The sequence below is a fragment of the Notolabrus celidotus genome, chromosome 7 (genome assembly GCF_009762535.1).
Source record: "Notolabrus celidotus isolate fNotCel1 chromosome 7, fNotCel1.pri, whole genome shotgun sequence".
NCBI lineage: Eukaryota > Metazoa > Chordata > Actinopteri > Labriformes > Labridae > Notolabrus > Notolabrus celidotus.
Window position 1 is genome coordinate 13,971,356 of NC_048278.1, and position 17,386 is coordinate 13,988,741.

The 17,386-nt window shown below is 40.1% G+C and overlaps 3 protein-coding genes across 4 annotated transcripts in view; 2 read left to right on the forward strand and 1 right to left on the reverse strand.

The window, feature by feature from the left end:
* Nucleotides 1–6,233, reverse strand: part of LOC117816247 (prostaglandin D2 receptor 2) — a 29,909-nt gene extending 23,676 nt beyond the window's left edge. The window contains exons 1-4 of one of the 2 annotated variants that reach the window (XM_034688432.1): nt 5,651–6,233; nt 3,202–3,380; nt 3,028–3,118; nt 150–2,647 (exon numbers count right to left, since the gene is read on the reverse strand). Coding sequence is in view for 1 of the 2 variants with exons in the window: in XM_034688431.1 (XP_034544322.1) it covers nt 150–2,647; nt 3,028–3,118; nt 3,202–3,380; nt 5,651–5,921 (3,039 nt within the window). In the remaining variant the exon portion in view is untranslated. The remainder of the gene's footprint in view (nt 1–149; nt 2,648–3,027; nt 3,119–3,201; nt 3,381–5,650) is intronic. The other variant, XM_034688431.1, reaches the window with a different exon arrangement.
* si:ch73-109d9.2 (uncharacterized protein LOC565042 homolog) lies at nt 5,990–10,475 on the forward strand. The gene is made up of 4 exons (XM_034688438.1): nt 5,990–7,046; nt 8,317–8,435; nt 8,712–8,811; nt 8,908–10,475. Exons 1-4 carry the CDS (start codon nt 6,782–6,784, stop codon nt 10,083–10,085), a joined length of 1,662 nt encoding a protein of 553 aa, XP_034544329.1. The 5' UTR covers nt 5,990–6,781; the 3' UTR covers nt 10,086–10,475.
* A 2,108-nt stretch (nt 10,476–12,583) lies between these two features.
* Nucleotides 12,584–16,878, forward strand: si:ch73-109d9.3 (zinc finger and BTB domain-containing protein 18). Its single transcript, XM_034688436.1, has 4 exons — nt 12,584–13,456; nt 13,543–13,673; nt 13,832–13,943; nt 14,979–16,878. The coding sequence occupies exons 1-4, from the start codon at nt 13,165–13,167 to the stop codon at nt 16,160–16,162; spliced, it is 1,719 nt and encodes a 572-aa protein (XP_034544327.1). The 5' UTR covers nt 12,584–13,164; the 3' UTR covers nt 16,163–16,878.
* The last annotated feature ends 508 nt before the right edge of the window (nt 16,879–17,386 follow it).

The following is a 17,386-nucleotide window of genomic DNA, read 5'->3' on the forward strand; positions in this document are numbered from 1 at the left end:
ACATAACTTAAATATTTGCAAACTACCAACTTGAAATAGCCTCAGTTGTGTGTTTTACTTTAGGCTGAAGAAGTGTGTCACTATGCAAAAATAACTGCATTTCCATAAAAAATTGATCAGACAAGCTAGACTGTTATGCACCACATTACCTCTGTTTGGTCTTGCACAATAGGTGACACAGCCAGCTGTGCCAGGAACTGGGTCTTGGTCATTTGTGAATGAGGGTCAGATGAGTCCTTTGATTTGATGGACATGAGATGAATGACAGCAGGTGACTGCTGTTCTATGGGTGGGACGTTGGGTAATGTAGGGTCTTGTACTGCTATGCTTGTTTCCTCTTCCAATTCATAAGTAGGAAGTTCAGCAGCCACATACTCGCCATCAGTTGAGTCATCCAAAACTGTGCATTTTTCAGAGGACAATGGAGGGCTCTCTCTAGTCCTTGACTTTTCTGACATCTGAGAGGCTTTAACAAAATCAGCAGCAGAGGTTTCTTTTGAATTGACACAAATGTCATAAGAAAACACTTGTGTCTCTGACGGCTGAGTTGATATGACCACAGATGATGGTTTCTCCTTTCTGGTATCCTCTTGTGATAGGGACTGAGTTTCAGAAGATTCATTTGAATGTCGACTTGAGAGCATGACTGCATCTTTGGTTGACATTGGAAATGAGAGCCTGGTTAATCTTACAACAGCAGTGGGTGCTTGTTCAACAGTCAGTGGAGAAATGGAGGTTGGAACCAGTCCAAGCAATATGTCTGAACTGGAGCTGATTTCAGTAGATTCATTTACTGATTTTAAAGACACAGTTTGTTGGTAAGATTCCAGGTTGTCATGGGTATTGGTCAGCTTTGTAGACGATACTTCATCAAGGGCAAGCTGTGGATCACCAGAACCCCTTACCTCCTGTGAGAATGACATTAACTCTGATGATGGAGACATATCAGTACTATATGATTTAGCTGACTCTTGCCGTGATGCTCCAGCAATGGCCTGTGACCGTTTCCTTGATGCCACAGCTGACAGCTCTCTTGGAATTAAAATTGTAATTTTTGGTTGAGAAAGAGACCCTGACTGCAATTCTGTTGGGGGAGCAGTTGACTGTAAGGTGATGGAAGGAAGTGACTTCTCTTGTGTAATATATATAGTTTTCTGAGGAACGGAGCAAAGGGATGGTTTGAAAGGAGGAATGCCAGTAGGGATCAACGTAGGTAGATCACTATTACTTTGTGCAGTACTAACTGTGGACACAACAGAAGGTAGCTGGGTTGGAGACTTTCCTGCAAATTTACAAGGCATCAATGGGGCCGATGATCTTGACATCACAATAATTTTTTGAGGTACAGCATCACCCTGTTTACTGGGTGAAATTGGTTTTATTGGGGGATGTAAATGGGGATGCTGCACTGAATGCACACTTGTTTGAGTTGCAGTAGTCGATGTAGCCACTGAAGATTTAGAAGTACTTGGCGGAGGGTCTGTATGCTGTGGATTTGGTGTGACTGCCTCCTTTTTGGCCAGGGCTGTAGCAGTTGTGGTGCCATCTGGAGCTTGAAGAGCTCCCTCCTTTTCAAAAAGGATTGGTGGTTTCCCAGGTTCAACTGGTACCTCCTCCACAGTTTGTAATGTTTGGGTTGTTGCTGCTCTTCTTTGTAGGGAACAGAGTACATTCTTCTCTGTTGACTGATTCATGGCTTCAACTAGAAGCATTGCATCTTGAAGAGTTGCAGAGGTGCGGCGTTCTCTAGACTGATGTGATGGTTCTTGGAGTGACTCAGTTGTTGGAGTGTTTTGTTTTGCAACTGTAGAAGAAACTTCTGTGGATGGTGCCTGAATTTCCCCGTCCTTTGTGTCCATAGGAGGCTCCTGGGATTCAGTTATCTTTTTGTTTTTATAGGAACGTTTTCTACTCAAAGAGGACACCGAAACAGCCAAAGAACCAGCTGTACATTTCTCCTTCTCTGCCAGGTCAGTGTCAGCTTTCCCTTGCATTGACACTGATTCAACATTAGATGAGGTTTTGACCTCCCTCAACCTTGTAGCAGGGTATTTTTTCACTTCTTGCTCTGCTGGAATGTTAGAAGATGGTAAACACATTTGTTTCACTGGCTGTTGCAGAGTTTTTGCTTTCTTTGGTGGCCTTCCTCTTCTACGCCGGACTGGTAGGTCTGGCTCAACTTCTGACAAGCCATTTTGCAGTTCATCAAATGCTTTATACTTTTTGGGTGTTGTGGGTTTGTAGAACTGCGCCTCTGTAGATTGTATATCGGCTAGTTTCCTTGGCCAATCAGCATTTGATGGCTGCTCATTTTGTTGGAACTCAGCTTCAGGTTGGTTCGGAGCAACAACCAACGTTTGTCTTTTGGATGTTAGGAGTTCCTCCGGGGACCTAATTCCTGATATCTGCAGACCAATTTCAGAGTCCTTCTCATCGTCATCTTTTACAGTTGAGAGGGAAAGCTCTAGATCCGATGACTGGTTACGAACTTCTAGTAAACTACTATCCATCCCTAATTGGGGCAATTTTAGGGTCACTTGTGCTTCTTCATTTCTTTGAGCCAACGGTATTTCTGCATTTGAGCATTTCTGGTTAGTAATACACCCTTCATTTTGTATTCCACCGGCAGAGGTCACAGCTTGGGTACCTAGGCGCAACAGTCATAGAAAAATCAATGGGTTAAAATCAGAAGGAATATGATGAAGAAGTGATGAGTACTAGTGGTGCAATAGATCACAGTTGCAGTTATATTCTGTATGGATCACTCTCTTGTGGATTTGAATACACGTGATCCTGCCTTAAAATGTACAGTTAAAGACAGCTGCACAAGATATAGAAAAGTAATATCATAAATATTTTGTTGGGCTAAAATGAAGACTGACTTGATTCATAAGACAAATCCATGACCCAATCTGAACCACCAGATTTGTGATCCATTGCACCCTTTATGAGCAGTAAACCTTACCAACTTTTGTAGGATTCATTTGAAATATTAAGAAGAAAAAGTATACATTTTTGATTCCTTACCCACTTTATCACCAAAAACTTGCCCACTGGACGAAATGGGCTCAACTTCTTCTTGCTTGAAAACCGTCTCCTGAAGGGATTCAACAGAGCCCTGAAAGGGGGCATTAATCCTTTAAATTTAGAGATGGCACAAACAAAAATATGTACTTATTTTCTGCTATGATAGTCACGCACCTTCCGTTTGACAAGTATGAATGCCATCTGAGAATCTCTTCCTTCACGATTCTCATAGTTGTGCTCCTGCCAGACATACTGCTGTGTGTCATAACCACATTGCTGCTCTTGGTTTTGCCATGATGAGGGCTGTAGTGGTTCACATTGCTCCACCAGCATTGCACGGAAAGGACCAAGGTCTGTAAATATCACACAAAGGAATGACAACAACCTTGTTATTTGAAGACCAATGTCCTGATAATTAAAACTGCCTGGGGCTCAAAGGGTGTCTGGTTTGCCTTTAGGTGAACAAATTAAAAAAGCTTGACCAAATACAGAGAACTAGCTTGCCTGATCTCCCCTGACAGCTTGAATATGTTTCAATGTTACAATGTCATTTAGCAGACGCTTTTATCCAAAGCGACGTACATACGAGAACAAGAACAACACAGGCAAAGATCTAGACAAGAGGAAACAAGATCAGTAAGAGTAACAAAGTGCTTCATGTCCATTTGGATGCAGGTACTGCCAAGCAATGCACAAAAGTAAATAAGGATTTTCTTTTTTTTTGTAAAATACAATGAACCAAAATGAGACCAAAATTTAAGACCTTCCATTACCAGCATCAACAATTAATTTGTCATCACCACAACAATGACCAAAGTACCAAGTGCTGGGTCACTCAAGAGCTGAACACAGATTCCCAAAGTAGAGCAGGACAGTGTGAGTCAACTGTAGCTGGAAGACACGATCTGCCACTGGGGACAAAAGTGGAGAACTGTCTAGCTAAGTGCATAGTGCTTCCTAAAGAGCTGGGTCTTTAGCTGTCTTTTGAAAGTAGAGAGGGACTCTGCAGATCGAATAAAGGTGGACAATATCTAGTAAAGGTGTTCTGACCATAGACTGTATAAAATATGGACATAGTATCCGTGACGTCACCCATCTGTTTCTGAAGCGCTGTTTGAGGCAAATCGTCGGCGGCAGCCATATTGCTGCTGTCGAGCCAGTGTGACGTAAAGAGGCGGGCTTTGAGCCTCCTAGCCAACAGCTGCAGTGTTCCCACAGGCAGCTGTGCCTCTCATTGGAAGACTGGTAATCTCAATATCTTTGAAATTGCCGAATTAGAAAAAAATTCACCCCCCTCACAGTGAGAGGACGTCGAGAAATTAGCTATTCAGACTACACTCATCTTTTGTACCAGGCTGTAAACATGTTTATTTCTGCTGCAAAGATCGTCTTTTCCCCATTCATGTGTATGTGACTTCCGGTACTTCCGGAGCCAGCCTCAAGCGGATCCTCGATGAACTGCAGCTTTTAACACTTCCTTATTGACTCATATTTTTAGACCGGAGGTTGCCGCTTGATATATACATCTTGGATCCAGTCCAGCATTCCTCGCATTGAGCAGAGTGAGAGCAACTTTGAGTTACCGATTGCTACCAACAAACTTAAATCATAAGCTGTGGAGATGAAGGCAGTTGTGACATTTGCCAGACAAATAAGAATCCATCGCCTTGGAGCGTTAACTGGGACTTTTTTTTTTACGAATTGTTTACATAAATCAATAAAATTATTTTTAATCATTTTTTGCCAATGTGTTTGTATTTTAAGTTAGTAGCCGGGTAATAAGCAGGATAATGTATGATTAACAGGTAAGTATGGGAAATAGAATCCCGTCAGGGCAGACAAGATCCCGTCCACAATGTTGGGATTCTATTTCCCTATTCCCCACACTTACTTAATTGATAATGACAATAACTACATTAGTTATACAAACTCTAAGCTTTGAATTATGAGCTGTTATCAAGCAGGGTTTCAATTTTCTCCCATGGTCAACCAGTAACTAAATCTTTCTACCAATCAAAGTTGACATATCAACCTGAAAAACTGTCATTGAATATTATAGAACAAGTTATACAGTAAAGTCATTATATTAACAGCTAATTATTTCAGGTATTGTGTCAGCTTCACTAACTCAATCTACTTTGACCTGTCAATTTAAAGTCCTATATTACATGACTTTGATCCCTGATAACAGATGTTTTAAAATCACGGTTGTGCATCTTAGTGATTCACCTGGATAAAGCAATGTAACTAAACGCCACTGCATCTAAAATAACTGAGTTAATAAATACATTTTTTAGTGCATTGTTTAGTATTGTATCAGCTTAAATTTTCGTTGCTGCCTGAAATTGTAATGGAATAAACTGCTTCTCAGTACTGCTCCAAGCAAAGTTAGCATGGTATGGTTTCCCTCCTATTCTGCATCCCACGCTTTAGCAAACACTAAGCTAGGCTAAGCTAGCTTTAGCGTTACAGATAAATCACTATAGGGAGAAGCTGTTTAATTATCCCCTTTTAATAAGACCAAACAACCTTAATATCCCCAAGGATCACAAATTATTCTCAGGAAATGAACGTTGCATTGGTTACGCTGAGAGGGCTCATGCTGTATGATAACAGAACTCACCACATTGAATAGCTGTGTCACGTTTCTCGGAGCCGTCTCTCTGTATCAGAACGGGCTCACTCTCTGAAGTATCATCTGTAGTCTCTCTTTTCGCATTCTCAAATTTGCTACATTTTTCCTTGAGGTCTTCGTTCTCCTTCTTCATTTTAGATATCTCTGCTTTCAGTTCGTCAACCATAGTTTCGAAAAGTTTAGTGGTCTCAGCGACAGCACTCTTCAACATGCTCTCCATGACAGAGGCGTATTTCGTCTGAAAATCGTCCGCAGACATTGTGGAAGCTTTATCGATTACCGTCTCTGCGAGCTTCGCTGAAAATCCACTTTTAATGCTGCGATTGTTGCAACATCTCTAAAGACGTAGCAGTAGGAGCTAAAACAATATGGCTGCTTCCATCAACGAGGTCTAGTTAGTGTGACGCACATCGATGGAGGGAGGGACTACAGAGAAACATCCGGTGTTACAGATTGTATTTTTCATTTAGTAAATCAGGAAAACAATACAACTGTAATTATATAGCGATTAGCGTATACCTCTAACCTATTGCTAACAGTAGATCTACCGTTCTGGGCAAAGACGCGTCCCTTACTGACCAACCGCGATATAGCTGAAACAACTAAGATTGTCCTATCTCCCGACCCGTTCTTAAACCCCGGAAGTGCGGTTGTTTACGGAATCAAGAGGAAATGTAAGATAGCTAAACGGAAACAATGTCTAACGTACAGCTTTAGGGGCTTGATTATGTTGGCTATTGGATACAAATTTTAGAAATCATAATATATATATATATTTTAAAGTACGAGTATACAATGTTGCGTTAAATGCGTATCACATGGTCGGGATCTGCAACGTTAACTCTAATTCAAAACTGGCGTGCCAGGCTAGTGAGCTAACAGTGGCGATGGAATCGATTGTATTGTAAGTTTCATACTACGTCCAATGCGATGGAATTAATCAATCAGTGAAGGCTGTTCAACCAATTTACGTCGAAGACCTGTAAATCTATTCAACCAGAGGTGTGCCAAATACATGCCACAACGAGTCTCTGAAGTCGTACGCGTACTTCCCTTTAACTGAACTGTTCAATTTATTGACTAAAACACTACCCGAAGTTGTCACACACCATTGCTATTATGGCCGAGACACTTGTTGTAACGTTTCAGTCCCAACTTTCGGGGGTGATGGAAACAGTCTTCAAAGCGGCCATGTTCGAGATCACCCGACTAGTGGAGGACAGTTTTTTGGAAGAGGTGACCCGGTGCAGGGACCAGGTTGAGTCCCTCAAGAGGCGACTGAAGTGGTCGGAGAGCCGACGTAAAGAGAGAGAGGGAGACAGGAAAGAGAGATGTGACTGCGGTAGGATCGGGTTTTCTGGAGAGGAACAACCCTGTGTGACAGGTGAGTCTGTCTTGTGTTTTTTTGCATGAATATTTAGTGTGGGGTGATTCTGTCTAGTGTTTCTCATCAATACGTTTAGCCTCTACTGATACAATTACTAATACATACATTCAAATATGTTTCTGATGACATTGGCAGTTTTGCTGAGTTGACACATTATAATGGGGTTATTAGGGTTAATCATAACAAATTAAACATGTTAAATATTAAAAGGTACATTACAAATGTGAAATTAAATGTTAAAGAAAGTCCATGCATGGTGGGTAATGTAGTTCTATTATTTTTTTTGTCCACTAGTAAATACTTCCTCATAGTCTGCTATATACAGAAGATTATTAGGGCCACTGAAAAAAAAAAACTTTTGGATGCCGGGCGAGAAAACAAAAATGTGTAATATTTTTTACATGTGACAGAATTCTGCCCCTTTGTTTCAGAATTTTGACTTATTTCTTAGAATTTTGAGAAATAGTCAGAAATCTACTGAAGAAGATTAGGGCCACTGAATTTTTATCTTTTTCAAATTAAGGGGCAATATTTTTTCAATATTATTATAATTTTTTTTTTTAGAATTTTGAAAATAAATAAATAAAACACCTTAATTATTTTTCAGTGGCCCTTATCCTCTTCCGTAGCTATATGTCTATTCTGTGTGTGAGCTAAAAAAATAAAACAGCCTCAGTGGATGCAGTTACATTTGTAAGGCACAAAATTGTCTTTGTAAAATGAAAATGACAAACCCTAAAATAATCACCACTCAGCTCTTTAGTTTAAGTCTTTAATTGTTCTTTTACGTTCACAATCCCCCATCTTATTATTCTTCAAACAACAGCAAGTAGCTGTGATTTTGTGTTGTCAAGCTAGTTGCTAACTTTCACTGCTGTTTGATTGGAAGGTAGAGTATATGAATGTTCACATGTGACTGTGTTGGCCAGAAAATGACTGTCTGAGGCAGTGATAGCAAACTACAATGAAAACGCTGAGGGCTAAAAAGTCCAAACAACCAGCTGAAGATTAGGGTAGCTTGCTGCAGATCTTTTTTGTTGTTGCTTTGTCTCTTAGAGACGTTCCTTTCACATAATATGCAGATATGTGTACCATTTTTTAACATCATTGATCATAGTCTCTTAAAGGACTACTCCACAAATGTAATGCATGACCTATTATAGTGTGTGCGTTCCAAAATCCTTTAGAAAAATTGGAATAGTTGTGCGCTCACCTTAAACAAGCTAATATACAAACAAGGAATAACGTTGCCTATCCTCTCTTACAGAAAGAAGTCTTAAAGAGGAGAGTGTGCTGCAAGATGAAACAAACTGCTCTCAGGGCAATGAAGGAGAGATACCTTGTCAAGAAGCAGGAGGGGCTTACAGTGCTGCAAAGACACCACAGGTGAAAGAAACTTTTTAAGTTCTGATGAACAAATTAAAAAGTTAAGTGTATTTTAAAAATGTGTTCGTAAGCACAGTTAGTCAATCAATTTCATTATGACACTTCCAATAAGACAAGCTATCATGTGAGTATGTTTGAATATTTTTTAGTCAATTAATTAATGCCGTAGCATTAAACCAGAAGTGCTTTTTTACATATTAATAGGCTTGCATTATTCCCAAGAGAAAGTAAAGCTACACTTTTTGAATTACTTTTGTCTTCCTGTTTGTCTGCTAGTCTCCAGGCCAAACGGTGGGTAGGCTGCTCAAGGAGGAAACCCTTCCAATCACACCAGAAACTGCTGAATCACAGGAGAGATGGGGAGTCAGTTTGGAAGGTCAGTCCCTTCATGTTTGCAGATGGATTCATTTGTACTATTGTAATGTAACTGTAACCATATCAGTTAAAATCTTTGTCTCCTCTCATTGTTCAGACACAGAGGCATCTGGTCGTCCGGGACCCAGTAAACATCTCACTGACCAGAAAGTAGAAAAGTGCCATGTGAACTTGGAATCTGGTTTCAATCAGAGACCAGAACAAGACCATGGTGGACACTCAGGTGACCCGTGTGAACAAGTTTTTCAGAGCAGGTATGGGATGGAAGACCTAAGTGGTTTTGACAAGACCTGCTACGGAGATGCAAGTATGATAGACATGAGTAACTTGGATGGATTGCAAGGATCACCCTCACACCTGGGTGAGGATATGAGTTACATGGGGAACTATGAGGGAAATGTTGAAGCACCAGAGGGAGTGGAGCATCAAGTTTACCAGGCAGGCACCCAACGGAAGAGAGGGGCCACGGTTAGTTCATATGCAGTGTCACCATCAAAGACTAATACTGAAGTAAGCGGAGAGTTCAGCTGTTTACTGATCAATGAAGAGGGGTATCTACAGGACCCAAGTATCTTATATCCTGCACAGATGTCTGCTGATGCAGGCAGCAGGTTGAACCTCCGAGGCGACAGTATTCGCATTGACCCTTCTTTAAACAGAACAGAGGATATGTACAGGCCCTCGGATGGCTATAGTGGTACTATAAACCTGGGTGAGAGTTTGCAGCATCAGCAGGGCAGGAAAGTAGGTAGAAGACTCACCTGTAATCAATGCTCTCTGCCGTTCTCTGATCCAGCAACTTTAAAAGCACACAAACAGACACACAAAGGCACTGGACAAGCTCCACCATATTCCTGCAACCAATGTGGAAAGACCTTTACTCAAGCCTGTAACCTCAAAGTCCACCAGAGGATTCACTCAGGGCAGGGGCTACACCTCTGCAGCCACTGTGGTGAAGGTTTCCCTTCTTTCTCAGACCTAAAGACACATAAGTGCGGCCAAACATGCGACAAACCTTACTGCTGCACCTTGTGTGGGAACAAGTTCAGCCGACTCTGGAATCTAAAGCTGCACCGAAGAATTCACACGCAAGAAAAACCTCACCGCTGCACCATGTGTGATAAGAGCTTTACACGAGCAGATATATTGAAGGTTCACCAGCGTACCCACACTGGGGAAAGACCGTACTGCTGTGCTGTCTGTGGCCTCAGCTTCAAACGTCTGGATCACCTGAAGTCACATCAACGTAAACACATGACAGATCTGCAAAACTAAAGAGTTTGGGAGAGATTTGCAAATATTACACGATTATAAGATTCAAACATAAATACTTCTATGTCAACATCTCATCAACACAGTGTTATGTATTTCTATCTGTATTAAAAAAAGAGCAGTTTTGGTTTTATTTGTTTTTGTTTATTTGTCTGTACCCAGTTATTGCTGCATATGTGTAGCTGGAAAATGAACTCAGTAACTGGATATGTTTGAGAACATTATAGATGCATCATTTTTTTCAGTTGACTCACTTGAAAACACCTGATCTTTCTCCTGGTCAAGACTAAAGAATACTATTAATTTGTTTTTAATTAGACCCATCTAATTTACATTTATTCAAGGTCTAAAGGCAACACTTCTGTTCGATAATAAACTCTAAAACCCTTCACAGTGAAGTGTATTTTTTTCACGAGTACTGTCACAATGGTTTACTTTATCCAGTCTTTAAGTTACAGACTAAAATAGTTTTGAGCTGCACTCTTATCATGTTTTCAGACGAAAAAATTGATGGTTTTGGAAAGCACCTTTTAAAACAAACTCCTCAGATGAGTGAAACTAGAACAGGCATCACTGTTAGAATTGTATTAAATCTTGTAACTTTATTGTCTTACAAAAGAGTGTGCTTTAAACCTTATTGGTCAGTTTGACAAATACTGGTTCCATGAACAAGTGTTTTGGAAGACAACAGTTTTTTTTAGGTTTTAGAGAAAAATGACAAGTGACATTCCTTTGGTTTCTCTCTAGGAATTGTGTGTAATTGAAAAACCATCATGTACTAATTCAGGAGTATTTCATGCCAAACTGTTTCTGTGAGCGATAATGAGATCAACAGTGCAGTACAAGGCATTCAGCACATTCACCTTGAACTAGAGAGCAGTAACCAATACACCCTAGTAGTCAAGAATGGTTACATTTAAACATGGCCGAATCATGTCACTTGAGTTTTAACCTCTTTAAAACAAAGCTTATTGTGTTTACAAGTTTTTATCACAGTTTTATGAATTTGATTTGTGTATCCAAATTGTCTACAAAACATTTAATGGGAACTTTTAAACATAGGTAAGGCCAAGTAAGTGGAGGTGCTTCTGTGTCACTGTTCTGAAACTTTGCATTTACTCAAAATAGTAACATGTCAAAAAAAAATGTATCTTCCAATCAAAGTTCATTAAATGAAAACTACTTTCCAAATCATACATATGCCTCATTAACAATTTCTATGTAACAGTAGCCAGCCATTGTTACTAGTAAAGTACAAATATAGTAATGCATTTACATAACTTTGTTATCAGACAAGTAGATCATTAACATTTGATCAAAATTGAGGGACACTTTTCCTGTTGCCAGATAACATATTTTTATCATTTCGAGTCAAAATGATGGAGAGGAACAGTTGTTCACCAAATCAATAAATATACATCATCTATCTTAAAAGGTCAGTGTATAGAATTTAGCAGAACATAAATAATTGAATATAATATTTGTAAGTATGTTTCAATGAGTGTAATAGTCACTTATTTAAAATTATTTTGAATTTGTTCACTTAGAATTTTATATTTACATAAGGAGAGGGACCCCTTCCATGGAGGCCGCCATCTTGCTCTATAACATTTCTACAGTAGCACCATAGACTGTATAAATAATTGACGTAGTATCCGTGATGTCACCCATCTGTTCCTGAGTGCTGTTTTGAAGCAAATCGGCGGTGGCAGCCATATTGGAAATGCGGAACTCAACCAGGCATAGTGTGACGTAAAGAGGCGGGGTTTGAGCCTCCTAGCCAACAGCTATGTGCTCCTGTCCGGGAGTCAAGTCAGTCATGTCCTTATTTAGGCAAAAGTTATTTTAATATCTTCTGATCCGCCATGCTAGAAAAAAAATCACCCCCCGTACAATGTGCGCCGATAGAGAAATTAGCTATGTAGAGCCAAGCCGTTTTTTGAACCAGGATGTAAACATGTTTATTAATGCTGCAAATGTCGTCTTTTTTTTAATTGGTGTCTATGTGGTTTCCAGTGTTTCTGCAGCCAGCCTCAAGCGGATTCTTGATGAATTGCAATTTATAACACTTCTGCATGGGCTTCATATTTTGAGAACAGAGGTTGCCGCTTGATTAGCACAGAATGAACAAACTCTACAACATGCACATTAAAAAAATTAAATTAAAAAAAAGATTACTTGTCTAAGGAATGATCATACTTCCCGTGCATCACAGGAGCTTCTTTTGTGGGATTGAGCAATACCGCTATATGTTTCCCTTTCCACACACTGTACCTTTAAAAGCAAATTGTTGAAACAATTACAAACACATTTTGTTCATTTGCAAGAAAACATTACAGGCGGGGTGAACATATGGCATCAGTATTTATTGGTTAGTTTTATGTAAATTGTCTCTAGAAGCACTTCAGTTTGAATAGTCTGCTGGCGGGAGCAGCCAATGGGTTTCACTTTGTAAAAACGCGTTTTGTTATTCACATTTCCCATACACGGCCACCGTACTGAATCATGAATGACGTCATGAGCAAAAACAAGGATCACAAACGCCTGTTGTAAAGCTAGCTCGCAGAGAGAATGGATGCACTTGAATTATGCTTAGCGAAACAGTCTTAAGGCATGAAGCCAGTAATGCGACGTGTGGATAGATAAACGCCTTAGACTCGACGATGGTTTATAGTGTGCATAGTTGGGTTCAACTCGCACAGGGTTTGTCTCCATCAACGATGCTTATCATACGAATCATGCTAAGTATCGGCTAAGCTACCGTTAAGCCGAGGAGTCACAATAGCTGGCGAGTCGACTCTGTATTGACATAGGGGAAGTAGGTAGTCCGTCGAGTATCGCTTGACCAGCATTTTAACGTTTATCATGTTACTCATTGACTATTATTGCTAACTACTTTTAGTACCGAAAACAACTTGAGTTATTGCTATTTGACAGAGTTAGTTCCGATAATGTTGTACAATCAAATTAGCATGTTGTAGCATTAGCCAAGAGTTGTCTTCCTATACTTTGATTTTCTTCACAAGGACACGGAGTTCCGTTGTCTTAAAGTGTTACAAGTTACGGGAACCTGACTGCCATAATGTCGGACCTGGACACCCTGATTGTCACTTTTCAGACCCAGCTCTCGGATGTGATGGAGACTGTGGTTAAGACAGCCATGTTTGAGGTCACAAGGTTAGTAGAAGACGGCCTGTTGGAGGAGGTAAAACGCAAGAACCAGGAGGTGGAGTCACTGAAGATACAGCTGCAGTGGGTTCAGAGAAAATTAAAAGACCATGGGGGAAAAGTGGGAAGCAACAATGGGAAGGATGCTGACTCTCCCGAGGATGGTGTAAAACTGTCCTGTGACACTACAGGAGATCAGCAGGATGGTAAGGATGATCTGAACTTTGTTCCGGTAATATAGCCATCATATGTTCAATCACTCTAACTCAAAAACCCCTTCTTTCGTTTTCAGTTCAGGAATGTGGTGTGAAAAAAGAGGCTGACTCTGTGGAAAGTTGGAAGAGAAACGTCCCACAGGAAATCACACCAGAAGAAAACCAGGCAGCAGAAAATCTGGGAGCCACTCACAGCATTGAATCACAGGTTGGTCACAAGACTGTCAAAGTTCAGTGTTGCCTGATCAGTGTTATCCTGAGTTTGCTTTTTGTTTTTACTCTTGCATTAGAAATACTGAAAGATACTGACAAACAGTTTTTGACCACATTCTTATTGTCTTTGGTTTTGTTTTATGTGCTGTTCAGACAACAGATGAAGAAGATGTGCTGCCAGTGGTGGATATAAAGGAAGAAGAAGAAGTGAACATGCCACCATGTTCTTCTGTGGATTTTGGAGGGTGGGGTGACACAGATGAAGGTGGGTGTAGTGCAGCGTCACCTAGTTCTAAGTTCTGTTTGTTGGCTTTGTAAGTCTTTGGAATAGTTTGAACTTATACTTTTCTGAGTTTATTTACCTAGATACATTTTTTACACTTCAATGATTTTAGCCTAGGGCTGAGAGTACGTAACACTGTTGAAACTGTGATTCATAACAGAAAAAAGTCAGATGTTAAAATGAGATTCACATGCTGATACAACATAAAAGAATACTGATGCCATAGAAGTAGCTTGTTTGCAAAATGTAGTCGTAGAGTAGGGATGTCAATTTTAAGTATTCTCTGTGCTCGATCTTTGGAAATGTTAACAATCAATTATCGATTTAATCATTTTTAAAAAATGAGATGTTTTTCATGTCAAAAACAATGCCAAATGGGTTTTTTCTAGTGATGCATCGAAATGAAAATTCTTGGCCGAAACCGAAAACTGAATATGAGGAAACTTAGGCCGAAAACCAAAACACCAAAATAAATTATTATGCCAATTATTAGTACCATTGCATTTATGGCTATGACTGTGTATTAGGGATGTCAACAATTAATCAACTATCGATTAATTGGTTGTTAAGAACTTACTAATCATATTTTCTTTAGCGACACAATGTATATAACTGATAGTATTGAATAACAACGGCCCATATTGAGGCGTACAAAATGCTAAACTAGCTGAATATTAACGTGTGGAACAGGCTCATAATCTCTGTGGACACAAAGTCATACAAAGCAAAGCTCAACTTGTGGATTTACAGCAACAAGAGAACTGAACAGAAACATATTTCAGACTCAGAGTGTCCAATTTTCTGTGTACTAATTCTTTATTGAGAAAAATTAGCATGTGTACATGGTCAGTCGGGAGTGCAACCTACTATAGTATTGATACTTGATATTTGATATTTTGTTAACATCCCTAGTCCAGAGGAATCAGAAATACTAAGCTAACAGCATTAACAAAGTTTAATTTCTTTGAAGAAGGCAATTGAAGGTATTTAATATGTGTTGTTATTTATCTTTTCCAGGTGAAGCCAGGCTTGAATCCAACAATGCCAGTGAGATCATTGAGGCACAACCAAAACACACTGCAGAAAACAGTCAGGAATTATTCAGGAATACCATCAAGCATGACCTGCAGGTCTCCACTGCTTATGATTCCCCAGGAGAAACACACATGGACACTGATCCATCCATAGAGGCGGACAGTGGCTGGGATGATCTTACTGCCACAACTGCTGGATTAATGCAGAATCAAAGACATGCAGCAGAAAGAGACTGTAATCCAGCCAAAACTACAAGATCTTCAACAGGAGCACCACATGATCTGTCTGACTCTGTTACACCAGATGTTTGTGTTCTCATTCCCCCAAGTACGGATCAGATTACATCCCCAGTATCCCCTACAGCAAGACTGCAAAACAGTGATGTGTTGGGTGTGACTATCAAGCAGGAGGTTAGTGTCGGTTTTGATGAGTGTGTGGAAAGCAGGTTAAAGAAAAAGACAGCGCCATCTCTCTCGTCACTTGTTAAACACTACGGGAGAAGTCCAGAAGTATTCAAGCAGAACCGCTTTTCCTCTAAAGCCAGAGTGCAGGAGGTCATGAGGCTTCATTCCAGAGTGGGTACAGGTCTCAGACTGCAAAATGCTTTACAGCACCTCCATCGACCGATGAGAAAGCCCCCTCACACACTCTCAAACAGCACCACAGCAGCAGCATCTGTAGCTCACTCTCAGGTCGTTAACTTAAACTCTATTAACAGAATTCCCTCTTCATCTAAAGCTGCCCTTCCTCCTCTCTCACTGCAGCAAGTCCGCCAGGGAGACAAACAAGCTGTTGCACATAACCGAAATGGTGCGCCATGGATTGGCATCAAAACCCATCATCAGTCCACAAACTCCCCTCACACTAACCCTTTACCCCACTCTGACTCTCACCCTCTGGTTTGCTCCAGTAAGCTCCAGCGCTGTGGCCAGTGCGGGAAATGCTTTCCACACCCCAGCAACCTGAAGGCTCACTTGCAGACTCACACAGGTGAGCGGCCTTTCTGCTGCTCTCTCTGTGGTCGCAGCTTTACCAAGCTGAGCAACCTTAAAGCCCACAGGCGGGTTCACACTGGAGAGAGACCATACTGCTGCTTGTCTTGTGGCAAACGCTTCACTCAGAAATGTAACCTGAAACGCCATCAAAGGATCCACCTGGATGTATGATGGTGGGCAATCAGGAAGAAAAAGACAAGTTTGGCAGGGTTGTGTTTTTTAAGACACAAAAGAATTTAATGTGCAATGTGATACACTTGCAGTGATACACTGTAGAAATACTTGTTGGGTAGGCTTTTTGACGAAGTTATTGTCCTATTCTTCTGTGCATTCCAGAACATTTCATATTATGACTTTCATGGTGTTGAAGGGTTGGGTGCTGTGACCACTGCACCGTTCATCAAAAAAACTGTAAAAACTTGATAGAAATCATGTCAGAGCATGAGCAGCAGCTCTAAACTATTAAATTGTACCTCGAAAAAACGAGTGTGATAACTTTTCTCCTCCCACCATTGCGATTGACAAAGTTGATTTCAGAAGTCCTGCCTCTTCTTGATTTGGATTGCTCAGTGACCAGGAAGTGACATTGATGAGCGAGGCGGTGTTCCAAAAGTTGAACTTTTTTTAACTGAGAGCGTCACGAGTGCTGTGACAAAAATCAGCTGACAAAGAGGGCGTTTTCGCTCTAAGCACGCTGAGCACTGAAAACTTTGAAACACTTTGAGTGTTAATAGAAAACAGGTGCTGCCAGCGCAAAAAACGTTGGTGGTGGACACGGCACCTTGTTGAAGGGTAAAAAGAAGTATGTTTTAAAATGTATCATGCACAGAGAAATGTCAGTTGTCTCTTTGGTCAATAAACAACTATTTATTCTGTGATTACTCAAACTTTGAATTGTATTAATTGCATACAAATGTGAGCGTCAGACCTTGCTTTGTTTGACAATGGATGGTAATAATGCTGGATATTAAACATTGTAGTTCTGTGAGAGATTAAAGTTACCTATACAAATAAATAATTAATAGAATTAACGAGGCACAAGTCCACAAGTCTCATGTTAGAGGAGATAAGATGTTGGATGGATGGAGTAAAGAACGCGGAAACAAAGATTATGAACTGTTTTAACAATTGATAGGATGTTACACCACCTTTTTTGTTTCCGATTTGGTAGTCTTGTTTTAATTTTCATATTTTATCCCTATTCATGTGAGTCTGTCTTAAAAATATTGAATTAAATTTCAGAATTACAGAAAATAAGATATCAGATTTCTTTAAAAACGTATCAACTTCAGGGGAGCTGTTTGGTTTACACCAGTCAGATCTGTTTTTCTTCAAATCCTCTTCAAATATTTTATAGCTCTCAAGTTTAACAATCATATTTGAATACCTCACATG

Bases quoted from the DNA above. Each gene is read 5' to 3' on its own strand.
- si:ch73-109d9.2 (XM_034688438.1), top strand. From the start codon at position 6,782: ATGGCCGAGACACTTGTTGTAACGTTTCAGTCCCAACTTTCGGGGGTG. The intron at 8,436-8,711 runs GTGAAAGAAACT...TTTGTCTGCTAG, and splicing joins GTGCTGCAAAGACACCACAG to TCTCCAGGCCAAACGGTGGG. The intron at 8,812-8,907 runs GTCAGTCCCTTC...CTCATTGTTCAG, and splicing joins ATGGGGAGTCAGTTTGGAAG to ACACAGAGGCATCTGGTCGT.
- si:ch73-109d9.3 (XM_034688436.1), top strand. From the start codon at position 13,165: ATGTCGGACCTGGACACCCTGATTGTCACTTTTCAGACCCAGCTCTCG. The intron at 13,674-13,831 runs GTTGGTCACAAG...TGTGCTGTTCAG, and splicing joins CTCACAGCATTGAATCACAG to ACAACAGATGAAGAAGATGT. The intron at 13,944-14,978 runs GTGGGTGTAGTG...TATCTTTTCCAG, and splicing joins GTGGGGTGACACAGATGAAG to GTGAAGCCAGGCTTGAATCC.